At 38.3% G+C, this 19,264-nt stretch overlaps 1 protein-coding gene across 1 annotated transcript in view; it reads left to right on the forward strand.

Annotated features, from left to right (window-relative positions):
• The first annotated feature begins 638 nt into the window (after positions 1-638).
• nagpa (N-acetylglucosamine-1-phosphodiester alpha-N-acetylglucosaminidase) overlaps positions 639-19,264 on the forward strand; it is a 29,042-nt gene continuing 10,416 nt past the window's right edge. The window contains exons 1-8 of the mRNA XM_062992303.1: positions 639-724; positions 1,872-2,357; positions 5,655-5,794; positions 5,909-6,017; positions 6,440-6,568; positions 8,804-9,006; positions 11,717-11,764; positions 14,135-14,266. Of these exons, the coding sequence (XP_062848373.1) occupies positions 639-724; positions 1,872-2,357; positions 5,655-5,794; positions 5,909-6,017; positions 6,440-6,568; positions 8,804-9,006; positions 11,717-11,764; positions 14,135-14,266 (1,333 nt within the window). The remainder of the gene's footprint in view (positions 725-1,871; positions 2,358-5,654; positions 5,795-5,908; positions 6,018-6,439; positions 6,569-8,803; positions 9,007-11,716; positions 11,765-14,134; positions 14,267-19,264) is intronic.

Here is a 19,264-nt window from a genome sequence, read left to right on the forward strand (position 1 = left end):
GCCATAATCTTTAATATTCGTTTAAAAACAATATAATGTGTATTTTGTACATTTGTGATTGTAAAAGGGAATTGTCTTTTATACAACATAATTCTGCATAAACTTGATACGATTTGGGCTTACAAGTGGAAAGACTTGTGTCTGACTTTCTCGACGTCCGAAAACAGACTGTGCTCACTATGTAGTGCACTAGTCCGTGATGTTATTACTTTAATATCATATCAAAAACAATCAGTAGGAATATTCACCGCACACCGTAATTCTTGTAACATTTAGTAATATTTATTAGAGTTTAAATTAAAAGACCTAGACACGTAGTGCACTCACATTGAATGTTGTACTTTGTAGGGTATAGGGAATACAGCGGTATTTAGCACCGGACACTTTACATTGAGCAATAATTTACTTCAATGAAGCACGTGATATAGTCATATGACCACGTTATTGGCAGTTGACTATGCATGGCTGTGTTTTAAATGACACTTCTTATTAAAATAGCGCACTAGATAGTATGCAGAAACTGTTTGCTCGGTATCTACGTAGTTTACTTCTGTAGGGAGTGTGGAGGTATTTAGACTTAGAAACTGAAAATGTTTCTGTACAGTAGATTCTAATGTATCTCCTTGGGTGTTTATCACATGGCAAAGCTGCTCAAAACTTTGTTTTATGTTTCTTTATTTGTTATATGGTTTTTAATTTGGCGGACAGAGAGCAAAACATACTGGTAAATATTTATACTAAGTTATTAAGTAGCTCGTTAAGTGTGAATTGCGTGGGAATCAGCTAACTTACATTATTCAAGTAAGTTTGGAAATCTGAATTATAAGTTGCTAATGATGTGTAGAAAATTCAACTTTAATAATTGGCATCTTCAAGGGAAACTGTTACAATTAGCTGGTTTGAATAGAAGAAAGTCAATGTTTTTTTTCACCCACAATTCTATTTATGGTTAAAAAAAAGACAGATCAGTTATGTCATCGTGTCTCTTTCAAGCAGGGTAAGAAACCATTATGGTGGTGGTGTGTTAGTGTGTGTTGTGCTGGTATGAGTGGATCAGACACAGCAGCGCTGCTGGAGGTTTTAAATTCAGTGTCCACTAACTGTCCACTCTATTAGACACTCCTACCTAGTTGGTCCATCTCATCTATTGCTGCTGTTTAAGTTTCATCAGTGGTCACAGAACGCTGCCTACTGGGCACTGTTGGCTGTATATTTTTGGTTGGTGGACTATTCTCAGTCCAGCAGAGACAGTGAGGTGTTTAAAATCTCCAGCAGCGCTGCTGTGTCTTATCCACTCATACCAGCACAATACACACTAACACACCACCACCATGTCAGTGTCACTGCAATGCTGAGAATGATCCACCACCCAAATAATACCTGCTCTGTGGTGGCCCTGTGGGGGTCCTGACCACTAAAAAACAGAGTGAAAGCAGGCTAAAAAAAAAAAAAAAAAATAGATGGACTACAGTCAGTAATTGTAGAACTACAAAGTGCTTCTGTATGGTAAGTGGAGCTGATAAAATGGACAGTGAGTGTAGAAAGGAGGAGGTGGTCATAATGTTATGCCTCACTAATACGTCAGCTGATTTTTGGAATGCAGTAGTAGTGCAATTGTTTTGGTTTTGAAATGTATGATGAAGCAGTAGTTATTTTTGTTTGTTTTGTCTATTTCTGCATTTTATTGATATAAGCCTTTGTCAATATATGAATGTCCATTCCAAGGTGGACATCTGAGAATAAATACGGTCAAGCAGTGCCCCATTTTAGTGAGGTTAAAATATCAAGAAAGGATGGTATAGCTTAGGGGATCCATGTTGCTTAACACAATATGTTCCTGAAATGGTGCTTTACTATTCCTTTTTTTACAGGCAGTCTGTGGATGATGACGTGTTGTCGCCCTATGCCAGTTCTCACGGTCCATCTCATTCTCATCGGCATGTAAGAGACTGTCAGCCTATCATCCATGGAAATGTAACCCATGAAACATGGCAGGCCAGCAATTACTCTGGATCATCCGTAGTGGAGTCCAGGAGCTTTGTGTCAGCCATCAGCAGCAATCCATCGAGTGTGTGTGAGTGGGTGAGTGGCCACATCACGGTGGTTCTTGACCCTCTGAGAACAGTGTCTGTGCTGGAGCCTGGCGGTCCGGGAGGTTGTGAGAAACCCCGTAGAGAGCTAGTGGAAAAAACTGCTAGAATGAGGAAGTGTCTGATCGCCCAGAACGGTGGATACTTTGTCACTGGCAGTGGACTGTGCTTAGGGAATATTGTGAGTGATGGCAGATTGGTGCAGGACAGTAAAGGAGTGCAGAATGCCCAGTTTGGCATTAGAAAAGATGGGACGCTAGTGTTTGGGTGAGTACATGTTGTGTTTAGATTGTTTTTTTTTTCCAGATATATATATTTCAGATATAGTACTGTTCTTTTGTTATTAACATAACATTTAAACTGTAACAAGCTAATCATTAGTAAGATGTATGAAAATCTGGGCATGTCAATTGTCAGGCAGAATGCAAAGCAATATTCAACAGCTTTATAGAGAGGACAACATACAGTACAAATAAAGTTTCCATACACTTAGGTACATTTTCTGAGTTAAAAAAATACAAACATTTTTGGAAAAGTTGTAAAACATGACGTTAAAATCCTAATAAATAAATAATTAACAAATCATAGATTCTTGTTTAAACTGTAACTGTAACAAGAATCTATGAATTGTTAATTTTCATAGACCTTTATTCAACTGACTAAAGTACAAAGAAATGACTTAATGTTTTGGCTAACCAACTTAATTGTATTTTGTGAGTAATTATTTATTTATTTATTAGGATTTTAATGTTACATTCATGACAGAACAGGTAATTACTGGTTGCACAAGACTCATCATTTCACAAGTTTAATGTCAAACACAGTTATGAAGGATTTTGTATCTTCAAGTCACCTCACTTGCATGTCTTTGGACTGTGGGAGGAAACCGGAGCTCCCAGAGGAAACCCACACAGACACGGGGAGAACAAACTCCACACAGAAAGGACCCGGAACGCCCCACCTGGGGATCGAACCCAGGACCTTCTTGCTGTGAGGTGACAGTGCTACCCACTGATTTCGAATTTGATGCCTGCAACTGGGGATGTAACGATATACTCTGCCCACCATGCGATACGATTCACGTTACTGGGTTCACAATGCGATTTTTTTCCCGGTTTTTTTGAACAAAATAAAATTGAAGACAAATTATGAAAAAGTTTCCTTTCATTATTTCTCTTAAAAAAATAAAATACTGTATTTGTGATTATCTTTTATTTATCTAAATAATGAATTTTATTTCTGAGTAGCTACAAACTATGCCAAATAATGCTTATTGTGTAAAACAAAACTGAATCAAAAACAAATCCAACATTATATAAATAAATGAATAATACAAATAAAGAAAGTATCCTCACATATCCTCATAAATTTGACTGGAAAATCCCCCTACCTGGCAACTTTGTGAAGTGCCGTCAACCAGGCAAGGTAAATAACGCCAGTACCCTTTGCTGTTTAAAGTGAATATCGATTCATTTTAAATGAATAACCGATTTGAATTATGTCTTGTGGTGCATTGTTACATCCCTACCTGCAACACACTTGAAAAAGTTGGAACAGGGGTGAAAGGGTGAAAAGACATAACATTATGACCACTGACAGGTAAAGTGAATAACACTGATTCTCTCTTCATCACGGCACCTGTTAGTGAGTGGGATATATTAGGCAGCAAGTGAACATTTTATCCTCAAAGTTGACGTGTTAGAAGCAGGAAAAATGGGCAAGCGTAAGGATTTGAGTGAATTTAACAAGGGCCAAATTGTGATGGCTAGACGACTGGGTCAGAGCATCTCCAAAACTGCAGCTCTTGTGGGGTGTTCCCGGTCTGCAGTGGTCAGTATCTATCAAAAGTGGTCCAAGGAAGGAACAGTGGTAAACCGGCGACAGGGTCGTGGGCGGCCAAGGCTCATTGATGCACGTGGGGAGCGAAGGCTGGCCCGTGTGGTCCAATCCAACAGACGAGCTACTGTAGCTCAGATTGCTGAAGAAGTTAATGCTGGTTCTGATAGAAAGGTGTCAGAATATACAGAACATCACAGTTTGTTGCGTATAGGGCAGCAAAAAGGAGACCAACACAATATTGGGAAGGTGGTCATAATATTATGCCTGATCGGTGTAGATTCAATGAAAGAATATCGAATAAGAAACAGAACAGAATGGGTTGAATATTCGTTTCTCTGAATTGTTGTCGAACTTGTGATCTGACTCTCAATGAATGGTACTCTCACAGTGTAAACAGAAGCAGACTAAAGTTAAAACAGCAGCCAAGTAGGTTTTGAGAACTTGATGACATAAAAACATCTGCTGCTTAAAAACGCAGCATTACAAAAACACTCTTATTGTATAACATGAAGCTTTACACAAATACTCAAATAGTCTGTTATTCATTTTGTGTTTAAACATTCCATGGAATTTTCCGATGTGTGATAGGGATGTTTGCTTACTTGTTTACCTTTTAGGGAAGAAAGGTGTGGAAATGTTCCTGAGGTATTAAGTAATAAAATGATTCAGTGAATCGGTACAGCTGGTTGAGCACAAGTTGGTGTTTTCATGGTGTCATAATAAGCTATGTCAGTCAGGAAAATGAATTCCAGATGCACCTTTGTCTGCCTTTATACTTTTCTCTCCATTCCACCAGTGTTAATTCAGTTCTTTTTGTTAGGCTTGCTCTGCTCAGATGGACATTTTTGGAAACTGATGCTTTTAATTTTTTTGTGATAACACAATGACAAATTATAGACACAAGCAACATTATTGGTTCATACTGATAAAAGGTACCTTGTTGTAATTATGCAGCAACCAGTATGATACATACTTTAGTCCTTTGTGTCAGTAGGGCACATATAAAAAAAATCTGCTCTTATCCAGATCTGCACGATACACCATACACAATCAAGTTTCACTGCTAATCTAAAATAGCAAAGAGGGTAAGAAGGTAAACGAACATTGTTGTTTGTGGCTATTTGTATGCAGTTTTTGTTTAACCATTATTAGATGTGTACAGCTACATTTAAAGGTTTACAGTAGTAGGAAACATGGAAATATATCAGTACTAAAAATTCTATGAATTTGAACTGGGTTTTAATGGTTTTTGTAATTAATTCATTAATACATAAAACATTTTTAGATTTACACAGCCTTTTTAGGGGGTTTTACACAATGAAATTGTTTTACTTAAAACTGCTAACCCTAAGAATAATCATTAAAAAACTATTTTTTGGATTTAGTATTTCTCCATTTGTATTTATTTCATATTTTTATTTGTGTGCATTTACTTGATATTGGATGTCATGGTGTCCCACAGCAGCTCCCACATTTGTGAATTTATTCCTAGTCTCTGGTCACTGTTTTAGAGAGGATTTATATGCTTTTTTTTCTCTGGGTACACTGATTATTACCATTTTAAAACATGTGGGTTATTCCCCTGTGTGAAAGTGTACAAGACCCAATGGCAGTCCTAACCGAGGTTATTGAAATGGAATAAATAAACACCTGGTTCACTTATGTCATTTGTAGTTTTTTTTTGTTTGCTATAATAACGTTTTATCTTCCTCTGTATGTTGGTAGTTATCTATCAGAAGAGGATGTGTTGGATGAGGTAAATCCCTTTGTGCAGCTGATCAGTGGGGTGGTTTGGCTGCTCAGGGCAGGAGAAGTTTACATCAATGAGAGCATACAGGCTGAGTGCAGCAAAACTCAGGAGACAGGTATGTGGGTCTCAATATTTCATCTAAACGTGGTAGATCTTATAATGCTTTTTTGTTTAAACCACTATTAGCTCCTTAATAAAAAAGCAGCTTAAGACCTGATTTGAATTGCAGGAACGTTTCGGCGCTTCGTTAATGTGATTTCTGCACGGACAGCAGTGGGCCATGACCGTGAGGGCAGACTCATTCTCTTTCACATCGATGGGCAAACAGATCACAGAGGGTGAGAATAGACACTACTGAGTCTCTCTGCAGGCAATAACGAAATAACCCACTGTCTTTTTACAGCCATGTTTGGTGTGCATCAGCAATGTATCTTCAGATTTTTAAAATTTCAGCTGGTATAAAAATTCCTGTGGCAAGAATCTGAGGTTTTAGAACTACCCTATTGGTCAAGTCGGGCATTTATGTACAGACATGATTGACTATGTCTTGTCTGGGGTGTGTTACTGCTTTGTCCCCAATGATTTTGGGAAAGCAAGACCCCCTGTAACCCTGACCAGGATAAAGCAATGGTAGAAATATAATTTGAAAAAAAAAAAGATTATATATAAGAATATAAATATATAAAAAAATGTCAATGAAGATGAAGTGCTTTATTGGTCAGTAATTGTAATGTATTTCTTTACTTGTGTGTATTTGCAGTATGAACCTCTGGCAGGTAGCACAGTTCCTGAAGGAGCAGGGAGTCATTAATGCCATTAACCTTGATGGTGGTGGTTCTTCTACTTTTGTCATTAATGGTACTTTGACCAGTTACCCCTCAGATCACTGGTATGTAAATTTTATTTGGCATAACAACCTTTAACTACCATACATATCCTAAATACATTCAGGAAGTTTTACCTAGTAAGAATTATTTACAAAAATCATATGGGCATTGTTGGAATTCATGTGGGTGTGGTGGTACAGCTGAATGAGTGCAGCACAGCAACACTGGGTTTAGAGATCCTTGCTTTGATCCTTACTTCTGTTTTTTCTAGTTTTATTGCATGTGTTGTGTTAATAAGATTTTTATCACAGATCACGTCACATTCACAAATGTAGCAAGCAGAGAGAAGGACCCAGTGTTATGTTACCAACATTATTTTAGCTTAGCTATGCTGCATGCACTTTTGAGGTGTAACTAAAATGTTAGTTTATTGTTTATTACAGAAAAAACATGCTTTTAAACCCACTGTTTTTTTTGCCAGATTCACAAGTACAGACAGGCCATATCAGTCACATCAAAATATACAAAAATGTACAATACAGTAAATAGAGAACATTGTGTGGAATGTCTGTTGGATCTTACCTCCAGTATCACAAACATCCTGACCCTCTCCATGAACACAAAATCTACTAACAGCTTGTTTAAAGGGTATAAGGTGCAGAATAGTGTTTTATATGTGCTCTAAGTTTGGGACAGGTCCATTTTTGGCTTTGTTGGGAAGCATCATTGTTTTAAATAGAATGCGGGTGGCTACAGAAGGCCAGTGAAGAGTGTAGCAGTGGGTAATGTGTGAGTGGTTGGTTGGATTGAAAAACAGGCATGCAGCAGCATTTGGAATCAGTTCCAGAGATCTGATATTAACTATGGAAAGACCTGCAGGAGGGAGATTCTGTTGTCCAACCTTAAGATGACAAGATATTGGATAAAAATGTAAGAACCTTTTTTAGATAGAAATGGCTGGTTTCTTTTAATATTGTAGAGGAAGATTTTACATGAGTGGGTTAGCAACATGTTTAGAGAAGGATAGCTGACTGTCCAGAACAACACCAATGTTTAGATACAGATATGAATTCACCAAGAGAGCTAAACCCTACTAAGTACTAAACCCTGTTGGATTCTTGTTGAAAAAAATACATGGGACAGATATAGATCCTCTTCATGACACTTGGTAAGACTGCCCTTCCAGATAGGAAGCTAATTACACCATGCTGGAAAGGGTGGACAGGAGAATTCTTTGATTGATTGTATCAAATGTTGCAGATAGATTGAGGAGGATCAGTACTGATAGTTAGCCCTTTGTAGCCTAGCGGTTAAGGTACTGGACCAGTAATCAGAAGGTTGCAGGTTCAAGCCACTGCTGTGCCCTTGAGCAAGGCCCTTAACCCTCAATTGCTTAGATTGTATACTGTCACAACTGTAAGTCACTTTGGATAAAAGCATCTGCTAAATGTCGAAAATGTAAATGTAAAGAATAAAGATTTTCAGTAACACTCATTTATTTATTCGCTCACTCACACCTGGGGGCAATGTAGGGTTATTCTATTTACCTACAGATCTGTTTTTTGTAGATGGGAGTAAAATGGATGGCCCTAAAAAGTTACATGATTGTGGATGTAATCTCTCAAACTCCTTACAGATAGTAACTAGTGCTGAAGTTTAAACCCATGTTGTTCCCCTAGTTACCGGAGATATGCGGTATCTATTAGTTTAAACATTTTTGTAGACATCAGAGGCTCAGAGCTTGTGTAAATGCACATGCTGTTGGTTATTTTACAGCTTATGGTATATCAGTTTTGAGATTCTTATACATCATGGCCATGTGGAGCGGCCCGGGTCCTTTTTGTGTGGAGTTTGCATGTTTGTGTGGGTTTCCTCCGGGGGCTCCGGTTTCCTCCCACAGTCCAAAGACATGCAAGTGAGGTGAATTGGAGATACAGAATTGTCCATGACTGTGTTTGACATTGAACTTGTGAGCTGATGAATCTTGTGTAATCAGGAATTACCTGTCCTGTCATGAATGTAACCAAAGTGTATAAATAAATATACTACATCATTGTTTATCTCATGTGCTGCAACATTCTTGAAGGACATTTAAACCTCTGAAACCTCACCACTCTATAGTGTAGTTTTTATGCTATTTCAACATTTTTAAATTATTACTTAGCATTAGCACACTGCACTGCTCTAACTAATATTTTATACATGAACAATCTAATAACTCAGCACCGAATAAACACAGTATAAAAGTTTTTGGTGTCACTACTGTATAACCTGACAGCTGCTTGCTCTGTGTGCAGTATAGAGGCAATGTGGCGCTGTCCTCGTGCTGTCTCCACTGTTCTCTGTGTTCATGAACGCTTGTGCCAGCCTGAGGACTGCAACAAACACGGGACCTGCATAGACGGCCAGTGTGCGTGCAATCATGGCTGGACTGGGCCCACCTGTGCCAATCTAACATGCCAGCCACGAGACTGTGGAGAACACGGACTATGCACTGAGGGTGAGTTCTTCCATCTGTGATCCTTGTCAGTTTGACCATCACTACCAAGCCCATCGCCATTCTTGACTTCTTCACTTTGCCAGCTGTAATATTTGATACTCTACTTCCAAAATATAAAAAAAGGACCTAATGGTCTTTCCACCAATCCTTAATCCTCTGGCAAACCCTTGTTGTGCCTTTCTCATAACTCGTCCTCAAAAATGACATCTCTTTCTTACCCTTATCCATTCTACTGTGTGATTGGCTGATCCATGCTGTACTGATAGCAGCATGTAGTTGGCTATACAGATTCCTCAGTAGTTTGGACCAGGTACGAGGAGATGGAGTTATGGTTATCCATAATTGGTCATGCTGTGCCATGTGAAATGCCTTTGTGAAATCAACAAAACATAAATATAGTGCCTGGTTTCTTTCTCTTGCTTTCTCCATGAGCGGTTGTTGAGGTTCCCCATTAGAGGTCATGGGTCACCCAGCAATTTAAAAACACCCAGAAATGGATTAAGACAAAGTTTTGAAACCTAGTGAAGTGGACAGCAATGTTTCCAGATTTTAATTTTATTAGACACATGTGGATAAATCTCAAAACAACAATTAAGATAGTCCCCCAGAACCCCCCCCCCCCCCCCCCCCCCACATCATTCAACTGTTTATCCCACTAAAGTACCCATGACATTTATCAAAAATGCACTGATGCCACTGATTGTGCATACCAGTGCATGCCCATGTGTCATAAAGATTTACCAACTTTCCAACTTTTAATGGAACGCCTTTTGACATTAGCTAATTTGAGACTAAGGTCATTTAGCTTGACCTTATCAATTACAAGCCATGTGTCATAAAGATTTACCAGGTTTACACTTTCGATGGAGCGCCTTTTGACATGAGCTAATCTGAGACTAAGGTCATTTAGCTTACTAAAAGAAATCAAAGACAAGCAAAACTCAGTCCAGCATCCACATCCACAGAGAGTTCATTGGATTTTGTGGCCTGGTTTCTATGCTAAAAATGCAGCATTATAGACTCAGGTGTGTGCATTTCTGTGTCTAACTATGTCCAATTAATTCAAATTACAACAGGTCAGCTCCAATTAAATTCTAGACAAATTTAAGAATAAACTTCATGGTCAACTTACTTTTGAAAAATTCTAAAAACGAGTTTTCATATCATCATTATGGCTGATTTAGTAAATCAAATCCAAAACAGAATGAACTGTGCAAAAACTCAAGGGGTCTGAATACTCTCTACATTTACATTTAAATTTTTAGCATTTAGCAGACGCTCTTATCCAGAGCGACTTACAGAAGTGCTTCCATAGTAGACATTACCTTACTCTAGTTTAAGTAGACAACAGTCCAAGAACACTGTGCTGAAACCCTATTAGAACCGAAGTTTTTTTTTTGTTTTTTGTTTTTTGCATGAAATGAGTAAGAATAAGGGCGTTAGTAAGTATTCTATTTAGGGCTGCCGCGTATTGGTCGACCTAGTCGATATTTTAAGTCGATGCATTGTTTTTAAAACCATGTTTATAAATGATCCTTTGTATTTTCTACAACGTCTCCATTCATATAAGCGTTCATATGATTTCCCCTTAGCACTACTTGCTGCGTGCATGACCTATGTCGTATTTGGTCCAGTCGCTGGTTGCCGGCGAATTAAAAAATGGCACAAAACAAAAAGGTGGTTTGTCCACTGTGCGAAGCTTTAATGTTACCACAGCAGCACCAGCGTGATGTTGCACGTCTATATTGCTTCATTAAGCTTCTTAATCGCGGAGATCTTGGAATACCGTATTTCTTAGCGAGTTCAGTTAAGGTGCATTTTTACTTCTATATTGTTTCATTAGGCTTCTTAATAGCGGAGATCTTGGAATACCATATTCCTTAGTGAGTCCAGTTAGACCACCTACTACTTTGTTTACTTCACTTAGAAATTTAAGTAATTTTTGAGTGAATGTGTAGGCTAGAATCTGGGCTCATTCTGTATTTACTGTACGTTGGACTTAATAAGACGTGGCTACATCTAACTATTTTATTTCTGCTATAAGTTCAAGCACTTTGCTTTGTGTATGGAATGCCATAAACACATGTTGGACTTTGTTTAATATGAAGCACTTGAGAATTTTATAATATGGACATAAACCCTGTTTACATTTAGTTTTGTGCAATTTTATTATGCCATATAGTTTGTTGTTAAAATAAAAGAAGCTTAAATTAGATTCTGAATTACATTTTTTGAAGAAAAATTAATCGTTTGATAAATCGAAAAAATAGTCTATAGATTAATCGATAGAAAACTAGTCGTTAGTGGCAGCCCTAATTCTATTCTCTCTAGAATAGAATAGAATAGAATAGAATAGAATAGAATAGAATAGAATAGAATAGAATAGAATAGAATAGAATAGAATAGAATAGAATAGAATAGAATAGAATAGAATAGAATAGAATAGAATAGAATAGAATAGAATAGAATCTTCATTGTCACTGTACACAGGTACAATGAAATTTCGAATGGCATTTCTCCAGTAGAGGTAGTATCAGCAGTAGAGAAGAAGATAGTAGTAGTAAAATGATTCACTGTATACCATTGAACTCATGCAGATTCATTGTATAAAGAACTAATCAAGTGTTTAGGTATTTTGCTTGTATTTAATAAGGAAATAATTAAATTAATGAAGCGGTTTGATTATTCTTTTTCTTCATCTATTGAACAGATGGCTGTGTGTGTGATGCAGGGTGGATGGGAGCCAACTGCAGTTTAGGTAAACAGAGCCAAACTCAAGCCAGCATTACAACCCACATAGAATATGTCATATCATCTGTCATATCATATATTATAAACTAAGATTAATAAAAGCAATTAAAAGCACTTTTATGTTTGTTCATTCAAAGTACTAAAAGCACTCAAACTGCTGCTTACACAAACTGCTTAATGTACATTTGAACGGTAGGCTGCTGTATTAAACAACCTTAACTTGTCAACTAAACACAACTCTCATTGTAAGTTTAGAGTAACATTGAAATTGGGATTTATAAAACCTGATTTGATGAGTTGATGTAAAAATACTCCTTTGCAGTTGAAGTTTGCATACCTTTGTTGTGGTGATTTCTGCATCTGATTTAACTGTAGCTAAAGAATTGGGACACTTCATTAATAATTTGTCAGAAAGTATCTGGAAGGCCCAAAGACGTACCACCTACCTAAGCATTGTTGCAGACCATGTACACCCTTTCATGAAAACGGTATTCCCTCTTGGCTCTGTCCTTTTTCAGCAGGATAATGCGCCCTGCTACAAAGCAAAAATAGTTCAGCAATGGTTTGAGGAGCACAACAACGAGTTTGAGGTGTTGACTTGGCCTCCAAATTCCCCAGATCTCATCCAATCGAGCATCTGTGGGATGTGCTGGACAAAAAAGTCAGATCCATGGAGGCCGCAACTCACAACTTACAGGAGTTAAAGGATCTGCTGCTAACATCTTGTTGCCAGATACCACAGCACACCTTCAGGGGTCTAGTGGAGTCCATGCCTCGACGGGTCAGGGCTGTTTTGGCAGCAAAAGGTGGACCAACAAAATGTGTTTTCATATGTGGTCATAAGGTTACGCCTGATCTGTGTATATTTTTCAATCTGCAGAATTGATAATGTACAGCACTTTAAGTCAAGTCAACTTTATTTTTAAAGCACATTTAAAGACTACAAGTGCTGTACAATATAAAAATAAGGCAATAAAACCATAAAAAGTAACAGTAAAGAATAACAAAAGACAGTAAAATTTAAGATAATGAATAAAAATACAGAAACAATTGGACAAAGTTTGAGATATACCCTGGACATAAGAAGAAATTCTTTAAAACTTATTAAGGGCAATGAAAAGCCTGAGAGTATAAGTGTATTTTTAAATTAGACTTAAAAACATCAGTTGTGGATGACATCCTGATAAAAACAGGCAGACTATTCCACAGTTTTGGGGCAACAACGGAAAAAGCTCTGTCACATTTTGACTTAAGTCTAGATTTAGGAATGTATAGCAGCAGCTGATTGGAGGATCTTAAAACTCATGAGGTTGAGTATGGGTGCAGGAGCTCAGTGGTGTATGTTGGAGAATTGCCGTTTAGGACTTTAAAAACTGTCAGTAAGACCTTGAACTCAATCCTGTATTTAACGGGCAGCCAATGTACAGGCGAGATGGACTCCCTTTTTTGGTTCCAGTTAAAAGCCTAGCTGCTGCATTTTGAACCCGCTGCAAGCGTGACAGAGCTGATTGGTTGATACCCAAGTAAAGAGAGTTGCAATAGCCTAGGCATGATGTAATAAAAGCATGGATAACTGTTTCCAAATCCTTAACAGTTAAAATGGATTTTAGCTTAGCAATTTTAATGAGCTGATAGAAACTAGCACTAACAACAGAATTTATCTGTTTATCAAACTTAAGCGCAGAATCGAAAATAACTCCAAGATTCCTGGCATCGCTGTGTACATTAACAGATAATGGGCCAAGGCCCATTTAAATAAATAAATTGATAGTAGAAGGTTATTTTAATATATAATTCATGACTTTACATGACTTTAATTCATGATGTACATTTTCTGTGCACATATCAATAGAGCTAGTTTAACTGTAACATTATAAAGTACATGGACCTGTGGTTGTTTTGCCAAAGAAGAATTAAAGGGAAATGGCATTTGTAACAGTAGAAGATGCACTCTATTGGAAAGAGAGACATAGGACAACATAGGCTAAAGTGGAAACACTACTCTCACTAACAGAGAGGAACCAAAAATGAATACAGAAGAACTGGGTAAATATATGATTTATTTCAAGGTGTGGAGAAAGTGAGTTTTAAAGATGTAAAAAGTGCAACGTTAAAAAAAGTCCTTAGGAAGAAAGCGGGTTATTATACATTTCTTCGTGGGTATCAAGTGGATTCATAAGTCAGTAATATTCATAAACATATAGTTTTATATATGTGTGAAACTGCTACAGCTGTGCTTTTTTAAACTAGGAATTTGTTGTTGCTGGACTTTATTGGATGGGAATATACAATTACTAAATTAAAGAAATAAGACAGAACTTTAACATGTAATAAAACAGTGTATTAACAAATATCTTGGTGCTCTGTCCTCTCTCAGAATGTCCACTGGGTTTCCATGGACTGCAATGTTTGCAACAGTGTCAGTGCAGTGACCTTTGCCCATGTGACCCAGTCACAGGCAGCTGCAATGCTACATTCACAGGCCAGAGGAACATCAGCCTGCATAGAGGTACTGATTATTTCTTCACTGCTTTGTTACTAGGTCATTATGTCCTTTATGCAAATACTACTTCCCTGTTCTTTATCCTCATGTTCTTTATTTTTTTAGATACACAATTCTTCATTTGCATAGATCTTTTTATACTGTCTGAGTTCATTGTTAAGCAAACATACATTAATATTACATTTGACCAGGTGAATGCTTATACATCATGTATAAATAAAAATCCATAGTGGATAATATAGCATTCTGATTAATAACTAAAGTTATGGTAAAGTAGGTAAATCATGGTCATTGGTTCTCATTCCTATCAGTTAAAATGATTTTTGTTTTGCTTTGATTTATGCTAATTTGAGGGCAATTATTAAAATAAATTCTTCTTTGTAATCTGATTGAAGTACAGCATTCACAACACACTGGTTTTACTATCCAGTCCATTTATTGTTCATAATTATGTAGACTGAAGCTGAGAGATTGGTTGAGTGTTGTTTGTATTACACAGCAACCAGTGATTACCAGACTGTTTCTACGAGGGATCTTAAAAAGTTTCTGCACTATTATATTTTGGTTGGAAACGGTAAGGGTGGGAGAAGTAGTAATTGTGTCATGTCTGAGATACTGAGAGAGAGCTTATAGTCTGAATTTAGCTCCATCTGATTTCACCTTTTTGGACACTCAAAGAAGCTTTAAGGGAAAGAAGATTTTCATGTGGTGATGATGATGTGAAAGCAGCGCTGCATCAGTGGCTACGTGCTCAACCAAAACATTTTTTGCTGAGGGCATTAAAAAGTTGCTACAATACTAGGGAAAATGCATCAGAGGGTGACTATGTAGAAAAGTGATGTAATTTTCAGTCAGTCAGGAATAGTAAATAAGCCTAGCCAGCTTCCTGACCTTTACTGACCAACAGCTTTTTGCCCTCTAAGGCCATTATTCCTCAAAAAAAAAAAAAGCTGGGGGTTGGTTTTTGTTCCAGTCCTGTCTGTTGCGTCTCTAGCTTCTCTTTTGTTTAAGCCTGGCTTTTTTTCCTTAGAGTTGCTATCCCATGCTCTTAAATACAGGTTTTAAAATTAGCCTACATGAAGCACTTCTGCCCTTCTTATTCAACCCTGATGTCAACAACATCTGGTAAAAACAACAACCTGTCAACACAGATGGAATATATTTCAATCCATTAGATGCTGTGGTTGTAACTGCCTGTTGTGGAAAGTAATATTGATGATAGCAGTGTAGGCCTTGCAGCAATAAAGAGAAGCTCTTATTCAAACAGCAACATGTTTGTTTACTTTTGATACCGGCTTAATCCTGATGAGGGTATTTATCTTGATCACATGATCAGGTACAGCATTACCTGGAAACATTGGGCCCAAGTCAGAAAAAAAACTTGACGGGGCACCATCATTGCAGAGCATCACTAACTATTCTATTTACTTATTTACTCATCTGACACACACACAACCAGTTCACCCCACTAAACACAAAACATTACAAGGTATGTTGTAGTTTTACAGATATATGTATGTACATATGTATGTACAAAATTATGTGGACACCTGGCCATAAGCTTGTTGGACATGGCCTCTACTTACAGTGTATCACAAAAGTGAGTACACCCCTCACATTTCTGCAGATATTTAAGTATATCTTTTCATGGGACAACACTGACAAAATGACACTTTGACACAATGAAAAGTAGTCTGTGTGCAGCTTATATAACAGTGTAAATTTATTCTTCCCTCAAAATAACTCAATATACAGCCATTAATGTCTAAACCACCGGCAACAAAAGTGAGTACACCCCTTAGTGAAAGTTCCTGAAGTGTCAATATTTTGTGTGGCCACCATTATTTCCCAGAACTGCCTTAACTCTCCTGGGCATGGAGTTTACCAGAGCTTCACAGGTTGCCACTGGAATGCTTTTCCACTCCTCCATGACGACATCACGGAGCTGGCAGATATTCGAGACTTTGCGCTCCTCCACCTTCCGCTTGAGGATGCCCCAAAGATGTTCTATTGGGTTTAGGTCTGGAGACATGCTTGGCCAGTCCATCACCTTTACCCTCAGCCTCTTCAATAAAGCAGTGGTCGTCTTATAGGTGTGTTTGGGGTCATTATCATGCTGGAACACTGCCCTGCGACCCAGTTTCCGGAGGGAGGGGATCATGCTCTGCTTCAGTATTTCACAGTACATATTGGAGTTCATGTGTCCCTCAATGAAATGTAACTCCCCAACACCTGCTGCACTCATGCAGCCCCAGACCATGGCATTCCCACCACCATGCTTGACTGTAGGCATGACACACTTATCTTTGTACTCCTCACCTGATTGCCGCCACACATGCTTGAGACCATCTGAACCAAACAAATTAATCTTGGTCTCATCAGACCATAGGACATGGTTCCAGTAATCCATGTCCTTTGTTGACATGTCTTCAGCGAACTGTTTGCGGGCTTTCTTGTGTAGAGACTTCAGAAGAGGCTTCCTTCTGGGGTGACGGCCATGCAGACCAATTTGATGTAGTGTGCGGCGTATGGTCTGAGCACTGACAGGCTGACCCCCCACCTTTTCAATCTCTGCAGCAATGCTGACAGCACTCCTGCGCCTATCTTTCAAAGACAGCAGTTGGATGTGACGCTGAGCACGTGCACTCAGCTTCTTTGGACGATCAACGCGAGGTCTGTTCTGAGTGGACCCTGCTCTTTTAAAACGCTGGATGATCTTGGCCACTGTGCTGCAGCTCAGTTTCAGGGTGTTGGCAATCTTCTTGTAGCCTTGGCCATCTTCATGTAGCGCAACAATTCGTCTTTTAAGATCCTCAGAGAGTTCTTTGCCATGAGGTGCAGTGTTGGAACTTTCAGTGACCAGTATGAGAGAGTGTGAGAGCTGTACTACTAAATTGAACACACCTGCTCCCTATGCACACCTGAGACCTAGTAACACTAACAAATCACATGACATTTTGGAGGGAAAATGACAAGCAGTGCTCAATTTGGACATTTAGGGGTGTAGTCTCTTAGGGGTGTACTCACTTTTGTTGCCGGTGGTTTAGACATTAATGGCTGTATATTGAGTTATTTTGAGGGAAGAATAAATTTACACTGTTATATAAGCTGCACACAGACTACTTTTCATTGTGTCAAAGTGTCATTTTGTCAGTGTTGTCCCATGAAAAGATATACTTAAATATCTGCAGAAATGTGAGGGGTGTACTCACTTTTGTGATACACTGTACATTTACATCATTAATTAGATGCTTTTGGAATTGAGGGTAAAGTCAGATTTATTTGTATAGTGCTTTTAATGGGACAGTGGTAGCCTAGTAGGTAGAGCTTTGGGCTTTCAATTGAAAGGTTGAGCATTCGAATCCCAGCTCTGCCATGCAGCCACTGTTGGACCCTTGAGCAAGGCCCTTAATCCTGTCATCTCCAGGGGCAGCATACAATGGCTGACCCTGCAAATTTCACTGTACTGTACACCTGTATATGTATATATGACAAAGCTGTTCTTCGTTTTACAGGGTGTCAAAATGCGTATTTTCAATATTTCAGTAACTTTTTATTGAAAAATAAACATTTTATTTTATAATAAACATTTCATTTTATTATAATATTAATCAGTAACATCTTCAATGTGTTTTCACTATTTGTGATGCAATATGTATGTGTGTATTTTAGTAAAAATATAGGAAATATCACTAACTATCACTGTGTCCAGACACCCTGTATAATAGACATAGTCTCAAGGCAGTTTCCAGGACCAAAAATCCCTGTTGAATAAGCTGATGGCAACAGTGGCAATAAAGAAACTCCCTTAAAATAGCAAGAAAGAAACCTTGATAGAAACCAGACTCAACAGGACCGGTGCTCTTTGCGAGGCCTAGAGGATAATTGAGTTAATTAGAGTTTAATTAATAGATTGGATATGTATACATAAAAAAAATACCATGTTATAGCAAGTTTAAGTTCATTATTTTCCAGTTCAGTCTGAAGTAGAATAAAGTCTGTTGGAGAGTCCTGGAGTGCAGTCACTGCATATTCCCAACGCATGCAGCCTCAGACCTACATGTGTCTGCCTCAGGTTGGTGAAAGGCTTCATGTCAGAGCATCTTGAAGTAAAAACACAGTTGAAGTGAATAAAGTTTGAAACTAACAAAATCATTACTAATTCGATGTTAACAGTACAGATTATAGCATGAGACACTCACTCACTCACTATCTTAACCGTTTATCCAATTAGGGTCACGAGGGGGTGCTGAAGCCTATCCCAGCTTTTTCAATGGGCGCAAGGCACACAGTAACACCCTGGACGGGGCGCCAGTCCATCGCAGGGCAGACACACGCACACACACACACACCCATTCACCTATAGGGCAATTCAGTGTCTCTAATTAACCCGACTGCATGTTTTTGGACTGTGGGAGGAAACCGGAGCTCCCAGAGGAAACCTGCGCAGACACAGGGAGAACTTGCAAACTCTGCACAGAAAGGTCCCGGACCGCCCCGCCTGGGGGATCAAACCCAGGCCCTTTTTGCTGTGAGGTGACAGTGCTACTCACCGAGCCACCGTGCCACCCACATGAGACACTGGCAACCCTAATTTTGCAGCTCAACTAAATACAAGAACTTCTGTGGTGTGTAAAGACTAATCAAAAGCCTGAGTAAATAAGCATGTTCCTAATCTGGGCTTGAAGTTTGCAAACAAGTTTAAATTATGAAGTTGTGGGGTTGTATATGTGATTGTTTTCTATAATTCTAGGAACTGTAAGTAACCTTGCCGGCACCTTGTGAATGAAGTAAATGTGCTGGGTTGTAGTGTTCAGTAAGTTAACTCATGTACTGTAGAACCAGCCCATGTAGCGCTGTATAGGTTAGTTAGAGTATATTGTAATTATTGCAGAATTTAACTGGCAGCCAGTGTAGAGATGATAGAACAGGACTAATATGATCAGAGTATTTTGTATTTATTGTGGAATTTAATTGGCAGCTAGTGCAGAGATGATAGAACAG

This window comes from Trichomycterus rosablanca, chromosome 3 (genome assembly GCF_030014385.1).
Source record: "Trichomycterus rosablanca isolate fTriRos1 chromosome 3, fTriRos1.hap1, whole genome shotgun sequence".
NCBI classification, from domain to species: Eukaryota; Metazoa; Chordata; class Actinopteri; order Siluriformes; family Trichomycteridae; genus Trichomycterus; species Trichomycterus rosablanca.